Here is a 23012-nt window from a genome sequence, read left to right as displayed (position 1 = left end):
ACAGGGCTTCAGGCTGAGCTGTCAGAAAGTGTTCCATGCTGACTGCACTGGCAGCAGGCTTTCTGATCCCACAGCCCATGGAGAGGCATGGACAGAAGTCCGTCAGAAGTTGGTTTGCTTTGTGTTTACATGGAGAGAAAGTGGCCTTTGGGCATTCCACACCCTTCCTTGTCCTAACATTAAAGAGCTTGAAGTAGGAAAGAGCCAAAGACAATAGGAAGAAGTCATATTTGTGTTGGATTCTAGGAAGTCAGGGACTACCAGGCTCTTACTAATCCCAATCTCAATCTGAGTTTCTTTTTGATAAAGATTTATTTGCTTAAAAGAGAGAGAGATGGCGGGGGGCAGTCTTCCATCCTCTGGTTCACTCTCCAGATGGCCACAATGGCCAGTGCTGGGCCAAGCTGAAGCCAGGACATAGGAGCTTCTTCCTTGTCTTCCATGTGCGTAGCTGGGTCCCAAGCACTTGGGCCATCTTTTGCTGCTTTTCCCAGGCCCTTAGCAGGGAGCTGGAATGGAAGAGGAGCAGCCGGAACACAATCCAGCACCCACCTGGGATGCCGGCATGGCAGGTGGCGGCTTTTCCTGCTTTGCCACAATGCCAGTCCCCTCATTCTGAGTTTCTTCCTCTTCTCTCATCATCATGATAAGGAATAATTGGAGGACTTCGGTAAAATGCTGGCTCACTAAGCCACGGTCAGAAGCCTGGTCCCAGTTTACTCGTCTGGGAAAAAAGTAATTTTGTGTCCAAAGAAAACCTTGGGTCTTGGCCACCTGCCCAGTCAGCCACAATGGGTCACCACGGCGCAGGCTGGAGTCTGAACTCCCAAAGCACGTCCTGAGGAGGTCATCCATAACCCACCTGGCCTGTGGGCAAAGCCCTGCACTTAGCATTTTAGGACAGAATGCATTCAGTGCATGCTTAGAGAAGGCTGGACACACAGTAGGGCATCCGTCACACAGTAGGGACACCCGCCACTTCACGTGGTGAAGGGTATTTAGAACTGTTGGAGAGTGCAGAGCTAATCCTTTGTTTATGGTCCCCGGAACTCAACAGCATGTCACTGACAATAATGGCTTGGCATTTACAGATGAGGAAACCAAGGCACCTGCTCAAGGCCACACAGCCATTTAACAGCAGGGCTAGAGTTTTCTGTCCTTAGCCGCTGTGCTCATTTCCTTCTTTCTTTGTCTATTTTGGACTTTTTATTTAAGCAGCTCCTTAAGCCTGTCATTTCACTTCCTGCCTCTGACTTTGCACCTGCTGTTCTCCCTGGAGTTCCTCCCATCCCTTAATAGTTGGGCATTTCTAATTCTCTTTCTTTTTTTTCTCCAAGATTTATTTAATTTATTTATTTGAAAGGGGGAGAGAGAGAGAGAGAGAGAGAGAGAGAGAGAGAGAGAGAGAGAGAGAAGGAGAGAGAGAGAGAGATAAAGAGATGTCTTCTGGGGCCGGCACTGTGGTATATTGGATAAAGCTGCCTCCTGCAGTGCTGGCATCCCATGTTGGGCACCGGTTCAAGTCCTGGCTGCTCTACTTTCGATCCAGCTCTCTGCTGCAGTCTGGGAAAGCAGTAGAAGATGGCCTAAATCCTTGGGTCCCTGCACCCACATGGGAGACCTGGAAGAATCTCCTGGATCCTGGCTTCAGATTGACACAGCTCCAGCCCTTGTGGCCAGTTGGGGAGTGAACCAGCGGATGGAAGACCTCTCTCTCTCTCTCTCTCTCTCTCTGCCTCTCCTCTCTCTGTGTAACTCTGACTTTCAAACAAATAAATAAATATTTAAAAAGAGAGAGAGAGAAAGAGATCTTCCATCTGCTGCTTCATTCCCCAAATGGCAGCAACAGCCAGGGCATCTCCATCTAGGTCTCCCGTGTGGGTGGCAGGGGTCTAAGTACTTGGACCATCTTCTGCTCTCCCAGGCCATTGGTAGGGATCTGGATCAGAAGAGGAACACTGGGACTCGTGCCGCTGCTTGTATGCGACGCCAGCCTCGCAGGCGTGGTTTAACCCAGACACCACGACAGCACACCCGCTACTGCTCTTTTAAGACACAGCTCCAGTGTCCTGTGCTCTTGTAAGCCTTTGCTTTGCCCATCATTCCCGTTTAGCCCGCTGATGATGAGTCTTGTGTGGTGCATTGCCCACACAGCCCGCCTACGTGTGTTTCCTTCTCTGTCTTCCAGTAGACCAGGAGCCCACTTCCAGCACGGGCTGCATCTTCACTTTGGGGTCCTTGTTTCCCAGCACAGGTCTGGGATGTACTTGTGTTCGTGCCTATTAAATGTTTTTGGATATACAGCCTGCTCTCCCTTCATGTATATGTAGGCAAACACAGACCCCTTAAAGAGTAAGTGACTTGCCCACTGTAATGGAACCAGCAAATGGAGATCCAGAACGAAAACCCCAAGCTCTCACCTCCACTCTTACCCTCTTGCCTGCGTGCACAGATGTTTTGCCAATATTGGTCTTAGATTGAGAAGTCCAGAGAATTCTCGATTCCTGACCTGCCAGTGTAGCTGCCACCGCCACCACCATCACTTTAGGTTCCTGTTGGGTCAGATACTGTCCTAAGTGTTGCACACAAGTTATTTTCATAGCTTAGACTAATCCTGCGATGTTAAGTACTGTCACGCTCTATAGATGGAGAGGTGGAAGTACAGAGAAGAAAGTAAAATCTGTCACTCCTCACGCACGCACACAGGCACAAGGGCAGAATCGAATGCACAGGGGAATGAGCTGTGAGCACTGGTATTGTCATGACCCTACAGCCGGTGTTTGGTGTAGCGTTGAAGATGCTGCTTGGGACACGTGCATCCTACATCGAAGTGCCTAGTTCCAGTCCCAGCTCCACCCTGATTCCACCTTCCGGCCAGTGCACACCCTGGGAGGCCGTGGATGATGGCTCAAGTGGTTGGACCCATCCATAGGGGAGACCTAGGTGGTGCTCCTGGCTCTTCGTTTTGGCCTTGCCCAGGCACAAGCTGTTGTGGGCATTTGAGGAGTACACCAGTGGATGGCAGATCTCTATCCGTCTCTGACTCTCTGCCTTTCAAATAAACACGAAAAAAGATCTTGCATTCCCACCCGTCACTGACAATGATCTCCGCCTCTCCTTCACCCGTCCTGAGCCTCAGTTTCCCCTGCAGGATTGCTGGAGCCTTCTGGGAAGGGACCCCCGGATGTCATTTTTTTCTTTCTGGCAAGATTGCAAGGGAGTGATTGCTGGCTCTCCGGGTCACAGATGAAGAGGTTGAGGGCCAGAGAATTTCTATGACTTGACCTGTATTCAAACCAATGGCAGAGCCCTTTAGTTCTGGAGCCAGCACTGGGAGCCAGTCCTCCCAGATTCCAAAACGCGTTCCCCTCTGGCTCTGCCACTCAGCTAGGGCACTAAGTACTTGGCTCTGTGGGCGACTTACCATGGAAGCAAATTCTCTTTCCTCTCCACTCAGCTTCCTCTGAAGCACTAGGAGAAAGACACAGAAGGAGGAAACTCAGTCTATAGGTTGGAGAGCAGGGCAGGGTGTTGTAATGGACTAATGGTGGTTGACAGTTTGTGGAGACAGAACTAAAAGGTGACGTGCATTCTCCGTGAACCATCTGAAGACCTTTGTATGTATGGACTAGTTTAAGGGGAGTGGCCCTCCTTTTCAATACGGTGAAGGCCAGGTGTTTGTAGAGTTTTTTTCCCTGTGACAAATACTGTACCACATGTGGAAGTGCTACCAAAATTGCTCTGGTCATACATCCTACACATTTACATTTAGAGGAACCAGGTGTGTCACTTTTTTGTAGTAAGAAATGTCTTTCTCAGGTACCCTTTGGCAGGGAGGGGTGGGAATTAGAAACATATAGCAACAAAATTATTTTATTTTAAAAAATAAAAATAATAAAAAAACCAAGTGAATTCAAACTATATACAGGAAAAAAAAGTTTCCTTTCCCTGTGGTCCAGTCCCGCTGTCCAGGGAAGCCATTGCCCATAGCTGAACCTTTGTCAGGCAAACAAACCTGGGTTGAATTGACCCTGGTCCTCGTAGCAGTGTCATTGAGAACATGGGATCTCCAGTACAGACCAGAAACTGGGATTCTCCCCATCTGCCCCCAGGCCCCAGCAGAGACAGAGGTGGAAAACAGAATCCACGCTTTCCAGGAATGTCTCAGGGGAGGCAACACCTCGGGAATCCACAAGTGTTTGGCAATGACCTTGACACCGCTCGCTGTTCCTGGGTTCATCATTCGGCCCAGCCCAGCCCAGCCCAGCATCAGGGGGGCCCCTGAGCCCCAGCTCTTATCAGCTTGGGCCTGTGCAGCCCTAGGAATGGGAATGACTGAAGGGCAGACCTGCCCACTCAGAGGTTGGACCATACCACGTGGCGTGTCCACAGGCATCGGGCGGTGTGAACACGTGGCTGGCAGAAGGCTAAGGGGGCCAGGCTGGCCCTGGCTGGTCTCACAACATAACTTCCCGAGGAGCGTCTCCTCCCTGAGCGTGTGAGTACTGTGCTAAGTACTGCTTTTCCTTCTAGTAAAAGCCAGGCTGGCGCCGCAGCTCACTAGGCTAATCCTCCGCCTGCGGTGCTGGCACACCAGGTTCTAGTACCGGTCGGGGCGCCGGATTCTGTCCCGGTTGCCCCTCTTCCAGTCCAGCTCTCTGCTGTGGCCTGGGAGTGCAGTGGAGGATGGCCCAAGTGCTTGGGCCCTGCACCCCATGGGAGACCAGGAGAAGCACCTGGCTCCTGCCTTCGGATCAGCACGGTGCGCCGGCCGCAGCATGCTGGCCACTGCAGGCACTGGGGGGTGAACCAATGGACAAGGAAGACCTTTCTCTCTGTCTCTCACACTGTCCACTCTGCCTGTCAAAAAAAAAAAAAAAAAAAGTGCCAGTGTGTGTGTCAGAGCTGCAGGGCGCCTTTCCCCATCAATGAAAGGATTTGATAAACCAACTTGCCTTCAAAAACCAGTTTAATTCGTCTACATGAGGAGTTGAACATTTCAGTGAAAACTCCTCCAAGAATCTGATGATTGCAGCAGGAGGTGCGTGTCACTCAGGTGTTCAGTTCAGACGGGCTGAGCTGGGCCACATCCGAAGGAAATGTGTCCAACCAAGGCCTCTGGTGGCCTCCGGGACCCAAGGCTGTTTGAGTTCCTCCAGCAAAATCTCTTCTTTGGTCTCAGCCTCACCCACACCGGCCTCAGGGAAGTATGAGCCCAGGATCAGGCACACTGTGGTGTTCTGTTTCATTGAACTCAGGTGCACAGCGGCCCTGCGGCAAGATGATGGGGTGGTGAGTAGTTTTTCTGAGAAGTGACGCCTAACCTTTCAAGTGACAAGACTTCTTTAGCTCTGTCAATTTCCACGGACATCTTCTCAAAAGGCGCGTATTTGCCGACCTTTAATCTAGTACACGTCAAACTTAAACGGATTCCTGAGGGGCAGGTCAAGTGGCATCGTTCAAGGTCAGCCGCTTTCCAACACTGTGTGTCTGTGCTTGCCCTGACTGGGCCCCGCTGCTGCCCAGGGCTGGGCCCAGTCCCTGTGTCTGGAGCCCAGTTTGTCATTACTGAGGCTTTACCCACCTGCTCTGAAACAGGGCCGCTCTGACACACCTACTGGCCATGACATTCAGCCTGAACTAGCTTGGGGAGAGTGATGGCTAGTTTTCGGTCAGCTTGGCCAGGCTGTGTGTCACATCCACTTCTACTCTTGGTGTTGCTGTGACGGTGTTTGGTTGCTGTGTCTAACATCTACACTGAACTGACTTCAGATGAAGGATGTGGCCCTTGACAAGGTGGGTGGGCCTCGTCCAATCAGTTCAAGGTCTTAGGCACAAAAACTGAGGTTCCTGGAGAAAGAAAAAACTGCCTCCAGACTGCGGCACCGGCACCTGCGTGGGTTCCAGTCGCCAGCCTGTCCCGTGCATTCCAGGCTTGCTGGCCTCTGTGGTGTCTAAAAGTGAGCGTCTACCTGGCCCTGTATCTGCCTGCTGGCCTCTGTCCCTGTCTGCTGGCCTCTGTGCCTTATTGGTCTGGGTCTCTGGAGAACCTGACAGACATGGGCTGTTATTCCTACTGTCTGGGGATTAGGGTGGGGAGAGGCCATGCAGCCTGGCCCGCCGCCAGTCACTGAGCTGTCAAATAAGCAAAGTCCTTGGGTCTTGAAGCAGGCTCTGTCATCACCCAGTGCGTCCTGGGAAGTCCCCGACACCACAGTAGACCCTGTGACCTTGGGAGCCAGGGAGGCCATCCTCACCTGTGTTGAGCTTGTGGTCTGGAGATGGGGTGTGTCCAAAGACATGTTGGGTTTCTAGATCTTAGTGGGCTTTGCTGTCCATTATAGAGTTGGCACCACTCCATTCCATAAGGTGGAAAAAGCACTGGGTGGCTGGGTGGACAGGGCTGCTTATGCAGACGGAGAGGCTAAAGAAAGCAGAAACAAAAGAACAAAAATTGCAGTGGACACTTCAGTAATTTTCCGTGTGAGGCAGGGTAAGAACAATAGAAAAATACCCGATTGGCTAACATCAAGTTATCCCTGGTTAGTTTCTCTAAGGCTCAAAGGCACAGGAAACTATGATCATCCTGGCTGCTGGCTCTCATTTCTCCTGGTTTTTTGGGAGATCAGATAAGCAGGTTAGTTTCAGTTTGGTATGGCAGAACTTTAGCAAGCTCTACCCTACTTAGATATTTTTAAAAATATGTATTTGAAAGGCAGAGAGACAGATAGATGGACAGAGAAAGATCTCACATCTGCCGGTTTGCAGCCCAGGTTCCCGCAACAGCTGATGCTGGATCATGCCGAAGCTGAGAGCGGGGAACTCAATCCAAGTTCCCCTGTGGTGCCAGGGGCCCAGCATTCCAGCCGTCACCTGCTGCCTCCCAGGTTGTGCATTAGCAGCAGGAAGCTGGAGTTGGAATTGGAAGCCAAGCCAGGCACTTTGATGTGGGATGCCAGCGTTCCACGTGGTGTCTGAACTACAGCAGCAAAGGCCCACCCTCTGTTTTGACTTTTTAGCCTGGTCTGTAGGGGCCTAATGACAGGAACTTGCTCTCAAACAATGGCCTCCAGTTTTATCTAACAGCTGAGGGCACAAATCTACCTTTAAATAAGTCAGTAACTTTCATTCACCATAGTTGCTATCTTAGCTCATCTCTAGTGTAACCAGAAAATCCAATCTCAAAAAATGACTTGGCTATGTCTCAAATGAGCGATTGCCAAGTGAATGTGTATTTGTCTGCTAGAAGACAAAAGGTTAGGGGCGGGCCTTGTGGCACAGCTGGTTAGGCCACTGCTCAGGACCCCGTGCCCGATCTCACCGTGCCTGGGATCAAGTCCTGCCTCTGCTTCCTTGCCAGCTTCCTGCTCATGCAGCCCTGGGAGGCCCCCAGATGATGACTGAGTCCTTGGATGCTCGCCACCCCGCCCATGTGGGAGACCCAGACGCAGTTCCTGGTTCCTGGTTTTGGCCTGGCCCACACCTGGCTGATGTCCCGTGATGCACATTAGTAGGGAATTAGATTGGAAGCGGAGGTGGGCCTCAGCCCCAGGCCCTCCAATGTGGACTGCAGGTATCCCAAGTATTGGCTTAACCTGCTGCACCATAGCACCAGCTCTTCAAATTTATTTCTAAGTGCCCGTAAAAAGCCTTTTGTGTGCAGAAAAGAAATAATTATGGTTGGGTTTTAATTAACATTTTATTTACTAAACTTATGCAGGTACAAACCTAGCATTTGCAAATCTCTAAATTGAACTCAAGTGTCACTCTATTTCCCAAACAAATTCTTTTAGTAAAAATGTGAATGGTCTCTTTCGCTTGGCTCAGTGTTAACGTAACATACAAGTGAACACATGACAGACTTTTTAGCCCACAGCCATGTGCTGGGAGCACCTCCCTGAAAGACCCCCACCCTGTGTGTTTAGGATGAACCACTGACAAGAGGGGCCCTGCGGGCCCTGCACAGACAGGTGCTTGCTCCTGTTCCTGATGAATCGCATTTCCGAATCAACACAGGAGCCCAGGAGCCCCGACAACAGATATGATCGGCACGATCTCTCCAAGAGCACTTCAGCTTGGCACGAGCCCCACACAACACCGCAAACAACTGGGGATTTTAAGTTCAGCACACGCGTTTTGCAAGGAAACGTTACAGAGGTGGACTTTCATTCGGCCCCACTCAGGCCAGAGCCTGCACCTGTCCTCATACCTAGGAGAAGCCGGTTAGGGGCCAGAAATGTCTTGGTCAAACATGAGCTTTGGCTAAAATAGGAAAAGGAATCTGCTTTGTGGCTTCAGACTTCAGGAAGCTCAGAGGGAACTTGGCACACACAGGCCAGAAACCCCAACCACGCTGCCCCATAAGCCGAAGGCAGACACGAGGGCTCAGAACGGGGAGCCTGCGGGATCAGAGTTCCGTCTGCTGCTGCTGTGTTTCTTCATGTATCTCATCCCGTGAGATTTAAAGCACGACCCCCGGGGAGGAGACGTTGTAACGTACGGAGGTGACTGGAGAGAGGTCAGCGGTCACCGTGGTTCTGAAGTGACGCACGGAGTCCCTGTCTGGGGAGGGGCTCCTTCGTGACTTCCTGAGACCAGATGTTGAGAAACGGTCTTGTCCCAGGAAAATTAGGTCCTCATCCCCGGGCTTCCATATTGCCCTCCCAGCAAAGCATCTCAGGGCCGCTGTTTCGCTGTGCCAAAGAGCTTAAAATTGGAGCGGCGGGAAGTGAGTTGCCAGACAGTGCGTCCCCCGGCGTCTACTCCACACCACGTGGCCCAGAGCTCTTTCTCGGTGGGTGCTGCTGGGGTCGGGAAGGGGGTCCTCACTGCTGGGTCTCCTCTGGGCGGGCAGGACTGGTTTCCCAACGATGGCGTCTGGGACTTACTCCCTCCTGTCCTGTGTCCCAACATGGGCACTGGGCACGTGGCTGCATATTGTTGAATGACCTTGAGGCCTGGGTCAAGTTCAAAGAGCACACTCCCCCGCACATGGGGGCTGCGCCTCTCTCGGCTTTTATACCCTTTGCTGTGTTATGTACTCCTTTATCAGGGCTGAAGAGACCAAGGTAAACAAGACAGGAACTCTGGGCGTAGCATCTGCCTGCCTGAGGCCCCCACTGGCCCAGATCTGAGTTCTCTGATGTCTGTGAGAGACACTTCTGCTGCTTGTGTTCTTGTTGAAGCCCTGCCAGAGTGCAGTGAGCACAATGCGATAGAATCTCGCGAAACCACAGACTTTATGTGGATGCTGTACCCACGCTCAGGGGGTCGGGGGGTAAGGAGAGACAGAGAGGCCCTGACTTCTAGAACAGTCTCCAGAGACTCAGCTCCTGCGGTTCACTCCCTGGAAGGCGGCAGAGACCAGCGAGGACGGCCCCGTCTGTGTGGCTGATGGGCAGGCGCGGAACCCTGTCCCAGCCAGCCGCATTTCAGGACAGCAGGTATCTGGGCAAAGACAGCCTGGGTGCCCTCCTGGGCTACAGCGCGTCCCTGATGCCTCCTCCTCGGCAGTGCAGAGTGGAAAACGTCCTTTCGGAGCGAGACTCCGGTCCCGTCAGCCAGGGCCTTTGGGCACCGGTTCTCAGGGATTCGCTTCCTTCTCAGTCTCTTGCTTGGGCTGGGGGGATCCTGGCCGTGGCTCCAGATCAGCCTCTCCTCCACAGCTGAGGGAGGAGAATGGACAGACAGAAGGAGGTAGGGGGAGCAGGAGAGGGGGAGCAGGAGAGGGGGAGGGGGAGGGATTACAGAGTAGAGAGAGCGAGTGCATTTCTCTCCCCGTAGGGCCGAAACTTGGGTCCCTCTCATCAGCTGCAGTTGATACTCTGCCCCCCCCCCCCCACGCCCAGTGCCAAGCACTATGGCGGAGTGTCGGGGCTGGGCATGTGCTGCTTGGCTCAGTCCAGTGCAGGGCAGTCTGGAAGCTCTCATCCCTTGTGAGTCTCAAAGCTCCTGAGCTCTTTTTTTTTTTTTTTTTTTTTAAAGATTTATTTATTTATTTGAAAGGCAGATTTACAGAGAGGCGGAGGCAGAGAGAAAGAGAGAGGTCTTCCATGCACTAGTTCACTCCCCAAATGGCTACAACAGCTGGAGCTGAGCCAATTTAAAGCCAGGAGCCAAGAGCTTCTTTTGGGTCTCCCACGTGGGTACAGGGGCCCAAGGACTTGGGCCATCTTCTACTGCTTTCCCAGGCCACAGCAGAGAGCTGGATCGGAAGTGGAGCAGCCAGGACTCGAACCAGCGCCCATAGGGGATTCCAGCACTGCAGGCTGCAGCTTTACAAGCTACGCCACAGTACTGGCCCTGCTCCTTAGCTCTTAAAAGCTGCTGTGGGCCGGCACCACGGCTCACTAGGCTAATCCTCTGCCTGCGGCTCTGGCACACCGGGTTCTAGTCCCAGTTGGGACGCCAGATTCTGTCCCGGTTGCTCCTCTTCCTGTCCAGCTCTCTGCTGTGGCCCGGGAGTGCAGTGAAGGATGGCCCAAGTGCTTGGGCCCTGCACCCCATGGGAGACCCGGAGGAAGCACCTGGTTCCTGGCTTCGGATTAGCGCGGTGCGCAAGCCGCAGCGCACCGGCCGCGGCAGCCATTGGAGGGTGAACCAACGGACAAGGAAGACCTTCCTCTCTGTCTCTCTCTCACTGTCCACTCTGCCTGTCAAAAAAAAAAAGCTGCTGTGGGCCCCAAAAGGTTTCCATTTGTGTCTATCAGTATTCCCCATATTAGAGGGAAAATGGAGAACATTCTTACATGTATTGGTAAGTTCCACAAGTCTCACACAGTTTTATTATTACATGCATTTCCGGCTCCCCGCCCTCTGCCCCCCCCCCCCCCCCCAATGTGAAAAGACCAGCCCTGGGTTTCATGTGTTTGCAAATCTCTGGCCTGGTGGGAGTCTGCTGGCTCTCCTGGGGGTGTCTGTCTGGGTTAAGAGCAGCATCCGGTCTCGCAGGGGTGTGTGGCTATAAACGAGAGGGCATGTTAATAGTCTCTCTAGGTACGTGTGCATGTCCTTGTATCTGCAAGTGCTGACTTTTTGGTTTTTTTTTGAAGGCTGTTTGCAAAAAGGAACCTTGTGAATGAATTTTTCTCCGTTGATACATTGGAGCCCATGGGTCTGTTTCTCACTCTGGTGGATCTTTTCCTGGGCAGGATTTTGTAACATTGTACATTGATCATTTTGGAGAATGTTGATTTCCTGAGTGCCATAGATCTTCCAAATGTAGACATGTTTCATTGTGTAATATCAACAATCCCTTAATTCTCACTGGTCTCATTAGACAAGTGTGAGTATTGGGATGCTATTCACCTCTTCACAGTGGAGACAAACTTTGCAAAATTCCAATTTTTGCTTTATTATTTTCTTTTAGAACTGTGGTTCCTAGGCTTTTTCTTTCTTTCTCCTTCCCCCTCCCCCAGAAACCTCTTATTTAAGGTATGCAAACTTAATGCATTTCAAAAATACAACTTTAGGAACATAGTGACTCTTCCCACCCTCCCACCCGCTCTCCACCCTGCTCCTCCTCCTTGTGCTGTAAAGCTCTAACTGTGTCAGAGGTGACCCATGATCTGCTGCCTTCCAGGGTGTGCATTAGCGGGAAGTTGGATGGGAAGCAGATGTGGGACTTCTTCCCAGACACTCCAGTGTGGGATACAGGTGTCCCAAGGGGGGATTCACCTGCTATACTGCAACACCTGCCCCAATAATGTTCTTTAATGAGAAGTGAACTACGCTACCTACCGTGTATACTTCCTGTAATCTGTGTTTGCTAAGTCCCTTTCTATAGTCACAACCACAGTGCACACTGGGGCCTGGAGTATTGTTTTGCCTATAGTGCTCACTTAGCACTAAGCTAAGTCCCCTTTGCAAGTGGGGACTTACCTGGTAAGTGGTGGAGCTTGACTTCCCTGCTAGCTCTTATGCTAGGTCAAGATCCCAAACTGCAACATGTCATGGACATAACTGTGTTAAGTGGATCTTAATAAATGCATGATTTTTAATCACTTTTAGTCAACAATAGAACCTTCCACCCAGTGCAAGTTTCTTAAAGATTTATTTATTCATTGAGAAGCAGAAGTAGAGAGAGAGAAAAGGGGGAAGGGAGGAGGGGGGAGAGAGAGAGAGAGGGAGAGGAGAGAGAGAGAGAGAGACAGAAAGAGAGAGAGAAATATCAGTCCATCTTCCACACATTGGTTCACTCCCCAAATGGCCACAATGGCTGAAGCTGCACTAATCTAAAGCCAGGAGCCAGAAACTTCTTCCAGGTCTCCCACATGGGTACAGAGGCCCAAGTATGTGGGCCATCTTCCACTGCTTTCCCAGGTGCATTAGTAGGGAGCTAGATGGGAAGTGGAGCAACCAGGACTTGAACTGGTGCCCATATGCGATGCTGGCCCTGCAGGCGGAGGCGTAACCTTCTGTGTCACAGCACCAGCCCCCCATGCAGAACAATTTTAAGCAGAAGTCTGATCTATAAAAGAGCAAAGCAAGGTGGACTGGTTGAAGGGGTGGGGCAGCCTCAGGCTCCCTTCTCTCCCTGGGTCCCCTCTGCAGAGCAGTGTCTGGGGTTCCTGTGCCATCAACCAGTTGGAAAGCCCTCAGTCCTGCAGATAATCTTAGACGTCTGCTCTCATGTCCGCCCTCACAGCAGGGAAGCAGGTTTCCGGAAAGACCTCGTAGGAAGTGTGCTTTTTCTCAGGCCTCTGCATCTGAACTCTGTTCCCAGGAGCTCATTCCTGGGAGGGGAGACGGCGTGCAGGGGGAGATGACGTGCGGGAGGGCGCCCTGGCCCGGCTCTGGCCTCTCTCAAGTCTGTCCAGGCCTTGGGTACCCAAGTCATCCCTGGATGGTGGCTCACACTAACGTCTGAACCTACATGAGAATTTGTCGAGATTTAAGATGGACATGGATGGAAAAATCCAATTTTGTGTAGCATCCCGGGGTTTTCATACCCTGTTCAGAGACGGGAAGAGAGGGATTTCTCAGATCATAAGTATGCTTGAATTAGGTCAGTCCTTTTTTTTTTTAACTTTTATTTAATGAATATAATTTCCGAAGTACAGCTTATGGATTACAATGGCTCCCCGCCCCATAACTTCCCTCCCACCCCTGCTCTCTCTCCCCTTCCATTCACATCAAGATTCATTTTCAATTCTCTTTATATACAGAAGATCAGTTTAGCATATATTAAGTAAAAATTTCAACAGTTTGCACCTGCACAGAAACACAAAGTGTAAAATACTGTTTGAGTACTAGTTATAGCATTAAATCACAATGTACAGCACATTAAGGACAGAGATCCTCCATGAGGAGTAAGTGCACAGTGACTCCTGTTGTTGACTTAACAAATTGACACTCTTGTTTATGGCATCAGTAACCACCCTAGGCTCTTGTCATGGGTTGCCAAGGCTATGGAAGCGTTTTGAGTTCGCCGACTCTGATCATATTTGGACAAGACCATAATCAAAGTGGAAGTTACCTCCTCCCCTCCTCCCTTCAGAGAAAGGTACCTCCTTCTTTGATGACCTGTTCTTTCCACTGGGATCTCACTTGCGGAGATCTTTCACTTAGGTGTTTTTTTTTTTTTTTTTTTTTTTTTTTTTTTTTTGCCAGAGTGTCTTGGCTTTCCATGCCTGAAATACTCTCATGGGCTTTTCAGCTGGATTCAAATGGAATTAGGTCAATTCTAAGATTCCTTTCATTTTAAACAATATTATGCAAATGTGGGATTAACAAAAAATAAATTGCATATGTGGTTCCAGATAGTTAAGAATTTGTGATTTCAATGCTATGTTTAATCAGTGATTATTAATGAGTTCTGTATGGCTTGCCAGCAAACATTAAGGTGCATGATGAGAAACTGTGAGCTCTTAAATATGAGAACCCTTTAGTCTGCCTATCAAAAACATGAGTCCTTCATTTTTTGGCTTCTGGATAGAGGCTCATTAATGCAATCACTCACCTACACTGGGAATTAGGAGGTGGGGGTGGGTGGTTAACCTAGCGGCTGAGAGCCCCGTGTTCCATATTGCAGTGTCTGAGTTCAAGTCCTGCTAACGTGCACACTGAGAGGCGGCAGGTGATAGATAGCGCAAGTGCTCGGGTCCCTGCCGCCCACATGGAAGATCTGAGTTCACTGCCCAGCTGCTGGCTTTGGCCTGGCCCAGCCGGGGCTGTTGTGGGCATCTGGGGAGTGAACCACCAGATGGAAGTGCTCTCTCTCTCTCTCTCTCTCTCCTTGTCCTTCTTCATTTCTCAAATTAAATAAACTTTTAGAAAAATAAGTAGGAATTATAAGAATGGTACACATAGGTATAATAACTTGTTAACATGTATAGGTCTCCTTTTTCTAAATATGCATTTGATACTCCTACTGAAAAAATGATTTTGCTATTTTACGGCTCTTTTTCCAGATACTGTAAGAAAAATCATACAGAAGAAGTTTGAGCCTTCAGTTGACTATGAAAAGGTAATTTTTTGTCGATATACTTGTTATTAAAAATAAGATATATGAGAACAATTATGACTGACTTGAAAATAAATCTCTTAGCCATAAGTTGTTTAATCTGAATTTTTAGCAATCCTGTTTGAGTAAGATTTTTACGGACTGTCGAATCACCATATAGATCCCATTTGAACTACAGACGTTTCAAAAGTAGCATGTGAAGAAAACCTTGCAAACTGCATGTTATTTAAAAACTTTAATTCTTTAAAAGGAAATATTATGCTACTAACTTTTAGGGAAGGAAGGAGTACACCCTGAGTAGAGTTGTTTGAGAATTCCTGGAAGCAGCGATTCTGTGCTTTCTTTTAAAAGACTGTAAGAGTTAACCTCAGGTTGGAAGAGTGGTTACTGTGCACCTGCCGTGTGTGTGTGTGTGTGTGTGTGTGTACTGAGATCGGGAGGGAGGTGGAGATCCCCAAGTGGCAGAGGTGCTACCTGGTGACTCTAAGGAGGAGGGGGTGCAGTAAGCAGATCCGTGAGTTACAGGCAGAGAAAGCAGAGTCTTGAGTTCTGCGAAGAAGCTGTCCCCAGAGAAGTGCCTTGGGGGTTTGCAGAAAGGCCAGGAAGGCCGAGGACGGTGGGCAGGGGGCGCTCTGCGCACCACAGGCTGTGGGAACCCTTGGTAGAGGGAGAGGAAGGAACCGGAGTTGGAGTCTGGGCGGGCGGGTTGGGGTGGGGTGGTTGGCAACTCACCAATCCCCCTGAGGCCAGGGGCCAGTATCTCCAGGAAGTGTCACTGCGCCTTGCGTGTCTCTCCTTAACAACCCCACGAACTGCTTAATCACCCCATGGCCCTCCGTGACTGAGCACCTACACGGAAGAACAGATCTTTTGATTTGGGTTTGTTCTGTGTGCAGGTTGCTCAGGACACAAACGGACAGAGGTTGTGTTGCCGGTAGGACAATGAAAGTGGGTAAAATCTGTCTGCCGGGTTCGCAGCACTGCAGTCTGAGTCGGGCGCCTGGCTCTGCCTCCTGCCATGAAGCGGCTCACCCAGGGCCCAAAGCAGACGTGCAGGTGGACATTCTGTACTGGCCGGCATCTGGCCCGGCTGAATGCTAACGATGCCACGCGGTGTCACCAAGCTGACGAAGGTTCTCATCGGGTTCTCAGTTTGCAGTGCAGTAAAACTCAAGAGAAAAGTGAGGGCAGAAGCCGAAGCGAAAGCCTCATTTAAAAGCCATGTGTGCCTTCGGCCGCGGGGAAGACCATAGAAGACGCTGAGCGCAGCACGAGCCAGTCCCTGGTGCTCAGGGTCCCCCCTGTGGGTGCGTCTCCAGGCTGCAGCACCACTGCCTTCACCTCTGTCCCCCAGACCTGACTGTCCACTACCACTCACATCACTGGACGCCTGCCAGGCTGGCACTCAGTCAATGCCAGGTCATCACACAGAGGGGGACGGGTGGTTGTGATGTTGATTGGATCCCACTTACATGTCCAGGAGAGGGGAGTGACTTAGCTGCTTGCTTCTTGTCCCTCCTCTGCCCCTCCCCAGCAAGACTGCACGCTCTCCATCCCTCGTGAGGAAGGTACATTTCAGGGCTCTCAGAGGACATTTAGAAAGAGGCAAGAACAAGGTAGCGCATGACTGGGAGTCCTTCTCTGAGGCTGGGGACAAGCATGACACCCAAGCACACTGAATGATTTATCCGGCAGGTGCTGCACTGAGCATGTCACACTCACTCGGTATACACTGCAACGTACAACTGAGGTGCTTAGAGCAAGACCTATGTGCCTGCTGGCTTCCCAGGGCGTTCTCCCAACGACGCCATCACGGGTGGCCTCTGTCGATTCCCAGCCTAGTGGGGGCAACACCTAAGCCCTGTTCCCCAGGGATTCCGAAATAGTTGGTCAGGGTCGGCTGATGATGGCTGCTTCTAGAAAGCTCCTCCAGTGGCCATCCTGGGCAGCTGGAGTAGCAAATCACAGATGCTAAGCACTGGAGCTGGGGTTCAAGCTGCTGCCTCACACGGGTCACAGATCCCTTCTATGTGGGCACCGCAGGGACGAGTGAAAACATCCCATCTCCATGGATATGTGCGTCCTGGTCCTGCCGAGCCGATCAGAGTGGGCTGACTCTTGGGAGGAGAAAATCAGTGCAGAGGAATCGGCCGATTGTTGCTTATGGGAGGTTCCACCTGGCTGTTGTCGGCCACAGAGGACAGGTTCCCCAGACTCACCTGATCGTCACCACCACATGGGGCTCCTTCCAACACCCACAAGCTGCTGCTGGTTGGCACCTTTGAGAGCCTGAGGGAGCCTCGCCCAGGTGGGGAAGGGAGGGGTAGAAGATGCTGCTTGGATGCCCAAGGCTGGACCTCTCCCCGCCCCCACGCCCAGCCTTTGGGATGCCTCACGTGAGAGCGTCTGGTATCACTCGCAGCGTTCATTCCCATGGGTGAAGATCTGCCGTCCGAGAGCAGGGGTTCCTACCCTCTTGCATTTCTTGGACCAGGAAATTTCAAAAAAGTGATCTAGAGAAAGACCCAGAGCCACCTGGCTCTCTTTTGCCACAGAAGAATGTCTGAAATCGACCCCGACAACCATCCCTGCCTCGCCCCCCTTCACACACAGGATGGCCACAGAAGGACCGGCTTAGGAGGCAAACTCACGTTGCCGTATCACAAGAGTCATGGCACTCGCTTCGCCGGCTTGGCCCATGCAGCCTCTGTCTCTGCACTGAACTGTAGGGACCGTTGGTCCGAGGGGAAGACTCCCATTCCTGCATGCATCCGCTTGTCTGATTTTGATTGGATGACTGTAGGGTGCCAGGTCTCATGCTGGGTGCATGCCAGGGAGTGGTGAGTGTGACAGGCGTGGGTCTTGCTTCCCGGATGTACAGCACAGGGCAGGACGTGGTCCTATGGGAGCCCGGTAAAGTGCTGTCAAATGGCTCCAGGACAGCTGGGAAGACTTCCTGGAGGAGGTCACGTCTACGATTAGATTTGAGCTTCACCGGGGAAGAGAAGGCAGCAGAAGAGTCCAGAGTGGGGAAGAGAACGCCTGGTGCTTCCTGGGCACGAGGATGATCAGGGACAGCCAAGAAGAACGGGGGTGTGGGGGTGTGATCAGGGAACATAGGGCCACATTGAGAAGCGTGCATCAAAGATGGCGGGAACCCACTGAATGCCCTTAAGCAAGGGAGGGACGCCGCCGTCAGATTTTCACTTTTGAAAGGCACTTTGGAAGACATGGCTTGAGGCTGGAGGCAGAAGCTGGTTCTGTTGTATGAGGGTCACAGGGGTCAAGTGTTGAGCATTTGCAGCACGCTTTCCAACTCCAATTCTCTGTCCACACTGATCAGCCTGCTGATGAGAACCTGGCAAGAAATCCAGGTGTTGATTCCAGAACTTGACTCTACTCAAACGCTGTCCCGAGCATTTTCTCTGTTGGTCCTTCCACCGCTAGATTTTCTCTGTGTGGGATGTGAACGTTCCTGGGCTGTGTCAATCACTCATGTGACTCTCTGTTTTCTTGATGCTGCCTCTGCCGCTACCTCGTCCATTGCTTTGACTTCCACAGCCAGAAAACATAGTCCTGGCTCTGAAGGTAAAGTCCTCGTCCGCTGACTGTTTCGCGTTGCTTTGTCTAAAGCCAGTGTGTGGCAGCGTGACTTGTCACAACGTCTTGTTCTCTGTCGGCTCTCCTGTGATCGTAAAACATTCCGTTTTTGTTTCTGCCGTTGTCTGGAACCTTCTCTGTCTGTTTTAATAGTGCTCGAGTGGACAGCAGCACCCCTCTGTGCAGTTCAGGCTTGATCTGCCCTTCAAACACTCTCCACAACGCTGCAAGATATTGGTGCATCAGAAACTCTAGAAACTGCCCTCCTTGGCTAGACTTAAGCTTAGCACTGACCTCTTGAAATGGAGCAGATTGTTCCTGACGCTGCCTGGTACTTAGTGACGCTGGAAAAGCTGTGCATGAAATATGAAAATGTGTGTTTTCAAAAGTGCATTCAAAGCATTTCAATATCCTCTCGCTCACTCATACAGTCATATGTATTATCAGTATATCCTGGAGTTCAGACATTTAGAATTCTTTAGGGAGTGGGCACTTACCCCAGTGGTTATAACGCCCACATCCCACATCCGAGGGCCTGCGTGCAGTTTCCCAGTTGCAGCCTCCTGCCAATGTGGAACCTTGGGAGGCAGCGGTAGTGGCTCGAGGAGCCGAGTTCATGGCGTCCATGTAGGAGCCCTGGATTTTGTTCCCAGCTTCTGGCTCTGGCCCTAGCCACGCCCTAGCTCTTGCAGGCATTTGAAGCGTGAACCAGTGATGAGAACTCTGTCTTTCTACCCCTCAAATGAATAAGAATTTGTTAAAAAGTTAAAATTCACTCAAGAATAGTAAATAATTTAGAATATTTGTTGAGAAATAATAGTAAAATACGTAATTAAGAATTTGTGGGGTGGGCATTGTGGTGTAGCAGGTTAAGCTGCCACTTAGGGTAGGTGCCTCCAATACTGGGGAGACAGGTTGAGTCTCAGCTCCTCCACTTCCAGTCCAGCTTCCTGCTGATGCATCCTGGGAGGCATATGATGATGATTCAGATACGTAGGTGCTGCCATTCGTGCGGGAGACCTGGATGAAGCTCCAGGCTCCTGGCCTCTGTCTGACCCAGGGTTGGCTGTTGTGGGCATTTGCCGAGTGAACCAGTAGATGGAAGATCGCTCGTTCTCACCACTGCCTCCCTGCCTTAAAAAAAAAGACATGAGTTTGGAGTGTCTAAACTGATTTTTTTATGTATTTGAGAGAGAGAGTTACAGACAGAGAGATGGAGAGACAGAGAGAAGTCTTCCATCCACTGGTTCACTCTCCAAATGGCTGCAACGGCCAAAGCCAGGCCAATCTAAAGCCAGGAACCAGGAACCTCTTCTGGGTCTCCCCTGTGGGTGCAGGGGCCCAAGGACTTGGGCCATCTTCTACTGCTTTCCCAGGCCACAGCAGAGAGCTGGATCGGAAGAGGCACAGCCAGAACTAGAACCAGAGCCCATATGGGATGCCAGCGCCAGACAGAGGCTTAGCCTACTATGCCACAGCGCCAGCCCCTGGACTGATTTCTTAATTGTCTAGTCCTTAAGGAAGCCTTAGAGTTTTTTCATGATGGCTTTATGTGGACATGAGACAAGGGTTAGCTTAGGAATGAGCATGTGGCCGGCACCGTGGCTCACTTGGCTGATCCTCCGCCTGCAGCACTGGCATCCCACATGGGCACCGGATTCTGTCCCGGTTGCTCCTCTTCCAGTCCAGCTCTCTGCTGTGGCCTGGGAGTGCAGTGGAGGATGGCCCAAGTGCTTGGGCCTCTGCACCCACATGGGAGACCTGGAGGAAGCACCTGGCTCCTGGCTTCAGATTGGTGCAGCGCCGACCGTAGCAGTCATTTGGGGAGTGAACCAGCAGAAGGAAGACCTTTCTCTCTGTCTCTCTCTCTCACTGTCTATAACTCTACCTGTCAAATAAAAAAAATTTAAAAAAAAAGAATGAGCATGAACTTGATGAATGCACCAAAATTCAGTCACTTTTTGTTCTTTTTAACACTTTAGCCTTAACATTGAAGTACTCAAGTGCCAGGTGCACATAATCTAATACTCGCAAACATTTGCTCATGGAGTTAACTACTATTCATGGAATACTTACTGTAGGCTGACATGAGATTAGTCGCTTTCACATCAACTCTCCTAATACCTGTCCATCACAAGATGCATCTGAGGTCAATGCACTTCCCACTTTAGGGAGCCAGCACCCCACGTTGGGATGTCAATCAGGTCTTCTGGCTCCAGGTTCAGGTCATCTTCCAAAACAATGCATTTGCAGGATAAGACTTGGGTTGTCTTTGCTCAGCTGGGCTTTGGCAGCCATGGCTGTCTAACTTGTTCATCGGTCACAAACTACCAACCTGTAACTTTCTGCCATGCTTCGGAAATGTGACTGCATGAATTAGAGTGAGGTCGACTTCTGTCACCTAATTGCATTCGTTTTTCGTTTATCCCAGAATAAACACAGCAATGATAATGCAAATACATCCAGGTCACATGACTGATTGTATCTAGAAGTTGTGTTGGTTCTTAGAGACTTAACACTGTCTGGGACTCAGGCACCGAGCCTCATGCTTCAGCAGGCCTAAGCCTCATGGGCCTGGTGGCAGAGGGGCCACACTCCTCCACTGTGCTGTGTGCCTGGTGTTGGACGTGGCGCGTTGTCTGTAATAGAGGTCACCTCTAATTACCACAGCGACATGACAAAGTACACACTATTATTTCCAGTGCATGATGGAAAAGCTAAGTGAGTGGTCCTGGGTTTTGTTTGTTTGTTTTTTTTTTTTAGATTTATTTTATTTATTTGAAAGGTAGGGTTACAGGAAGAGGTAGAGACAGAGAGAGAAGTCTTGCATCCGCTGGTTCACTCCTCAGATGGCCACAATGGCCGGAGCTACGCTGACCCAAAGTCAGGAGCTAGGAGCTTCCTTCAGGTCTCCCACAGGGGTGCAGGGGCCCAAGCACTTGGGCCCTCTTCTACTGCTTTCCAAGGAACAATAGCAGAGAGCTGGATTGGAAGTGTAGCAGCCGGGACTCGAACTGGTGTCCATGTGGGATGCCAGTAATTCAGGCCAGGGCTTTAGCCTGCTGCACCACGGTGCCAGCCCCAGTGGTCCTGCTTAACTCTCTGACTTAGAAAGCCTTTTTTCCCTTAAATTTAAGTATGTTCCAGATTCTTTTGTAACCAACTCTGCATTTGTGACTAATGCACCCAACCCAACGTGCTCCAGGTCTTCAACCTGCCCTACCTCTCCGATGTAAGGTGCCCCCGCTGTAGACTGCTTGTTGGTACAGGTGCTTCTCCTGGGTGTCCTAGACTACTGAAAAGCAAACAGAATACTTTTGGGGTTCCCATTACACAATTCGCAGTTGGACCCTGCAGAGGGGCTTCACGCTGGGACTTGAAAGGAAGACAATAAGCACTGTGTCCCAGGTTCCAATGACACGGTTCTCCCCCTCTGTGTCAAGAAGGAGCTGCAAGCTGGAAAATCTGTGCATGCACCCTACCGTTCCGCTCACGATGGCGAACAGGTTGGAAAAAAAGAACCGTGTGCGCGCTGCGGTGTCGTGCGCCCTGCGGTGTTGTTGCTACTCCGTGTGACGGCGTGTTCTGACTCTCTTGCTTGACCTGCAGGTTGTCTACTATGAGATGGGGATCATCATCTGCAGTTTCCTGGGACTGCTCTTTATCCTCCTGATGCCCCTGGTGGGCTGCTTCGTCTGCATATGTCGCTGCTGCAACAAGTGCGGGGGGAAGATGCACCAGCGGGAGAAAGAGGACATGGTGTTCCGCAGGAAGTGCCTGGGCGCCACCCTCCTGGTGATCTGCATCCTCATCAGGCAAGCGGACTCCGGGGCCAGCTCATGGTGGTTTTGTTTTCTATAAGAAAGCTTTTATTTAATGAATACAAATTTCTTAGGAACATAGTGGTTCTTCCCCCCATACCTGCCCTCCCACCCCTACCTCGTCCCACCTCCCCTTCCCCCTTCCATTCCATTCTTCATTAATTAACTTTATGCACAGAAGACCAACTCTATACTAAGTAAAGATTTCAACAATTTCCACCCACTCACCCACACAAAAGATAAAGTACTGTTTGAGAACAAGTTTTACCGTTAATTCTCATAGTACAACTCATTAAGGACAGAAGTCCTACCCATATGGGAAGTTAGTGCACAGTGACTCCTGTTGTTGACTTAACAATTAACACTCTTATGTATGACGTCAGTGATCACCCGAGGCTCTTGACATGAGCTGCCAAGGCTATGGAAGCCTTTTGAGTCCACAAACTCTGTCAGTATTTGCTATGGTGTTTTAGGGCGGTGAGGAATGTCTCATGTTTCACCTGCAGAGCCTTGAGTTGAAAACAGAACAAAATGACAGCAGCAGCAGTGCCAACAAGAAAGTGCCTCGAAGCAGGAAGGGAGATGGCCAGTGCGGTCTAGGGCGAATCAAAAAGGTGCCACCACCGGAAGTTAGCCCTGCAAGGGAGCTGCCCCAGCTCCGTGAGGCGCCAAGCCCGTTGGCGCTGATTTCCTCCTACACCCGGGGGCTGTAGAAAGCAAGGACTCCCTGGCCAGCAGCCCCTCTCATGTCGCTGCTGAGAGGAAGCCAGCACCCGGGCGCTTGCTCGCCATTTTGCTCCTTGAGTCCCACGGAATCGTGATGGAGGAGTGCAGTCCCTGAAATTGGAAATCTGAGAGTATTGTCCAATACCACAGAGGTGGCTGGGGGTGCCCAGTCCTTGGCGTGCAAGGCACACAGGTGAGAAGGACGGGGCAGCCCCAGCCAGGCTGCTAGGAGACAGCCTCTGGGCAACACGCGGTGGAAGCAGCAGGTTGCAGACTGAGTGTAGAACGCGCTAACTCCTATCAGAGTGAAAGGAGGGAGACGAGAAGACCAGGTCAGATTTGCCCAATGTCTGTAAAAGGCTTGGCAAGAAGCCAGCCATGGGGGTCCTCCTCTGGAAAGG

The 23012-nt window shown here is 50.9% G+C and overlaps 1 protein-coding gene across 4 annotated transcripts in view; it reads left to right on the top strand.

The window, feature by feature from the left end:
- PROM1 (prominin 1) overlaps window positions 1–23012 on the top strand; it is a 109503-nt gene that overhangs the window by 35407 nt on the left and 51084 nt on the right. For 3 of the 4 annotated variants that reach the window (XM_070069591.1, XM_070069590.1, XM_070069588.1), the window contains exons 3-4: window positions 14412–14467; window positions 21674–21879. In XM_070069591.1, the coding sequence (XP_069925692.1) occupies window positions 14412–14467; window positions 21674–21879 (262 nt within the window). Of the gene's footprint in view, window positions 1–14411; window positions 14468–18025; window positions 18053–21673; window positions 21880–23012 lie in introns of all 4 variants that reach the window. The other variant, XM_070069589.1, reaches the window with a different exon arrangement.

Source organism: Oryctolagus cuniculus, chromosome 2 (genome assembly GCF_964237555.1).
Source record: "Oryctolagus cuniculus chromosome 2, mOryCun1.1, whole genome shotgun sequence".
In the NCBI taxonomy this organism is placed as follows: domain Eukaryota; kingdom Metazoa; phylum Chordata; class Mammalia; order Lagomorpha; family Leporidae; genus Oryctolagus; species Oryctolagus cuniculus.
Note: the sequence above shows the minus strand (reverse complement) of the source record. Positions and strands in the feature narration are given on the sequence as shown.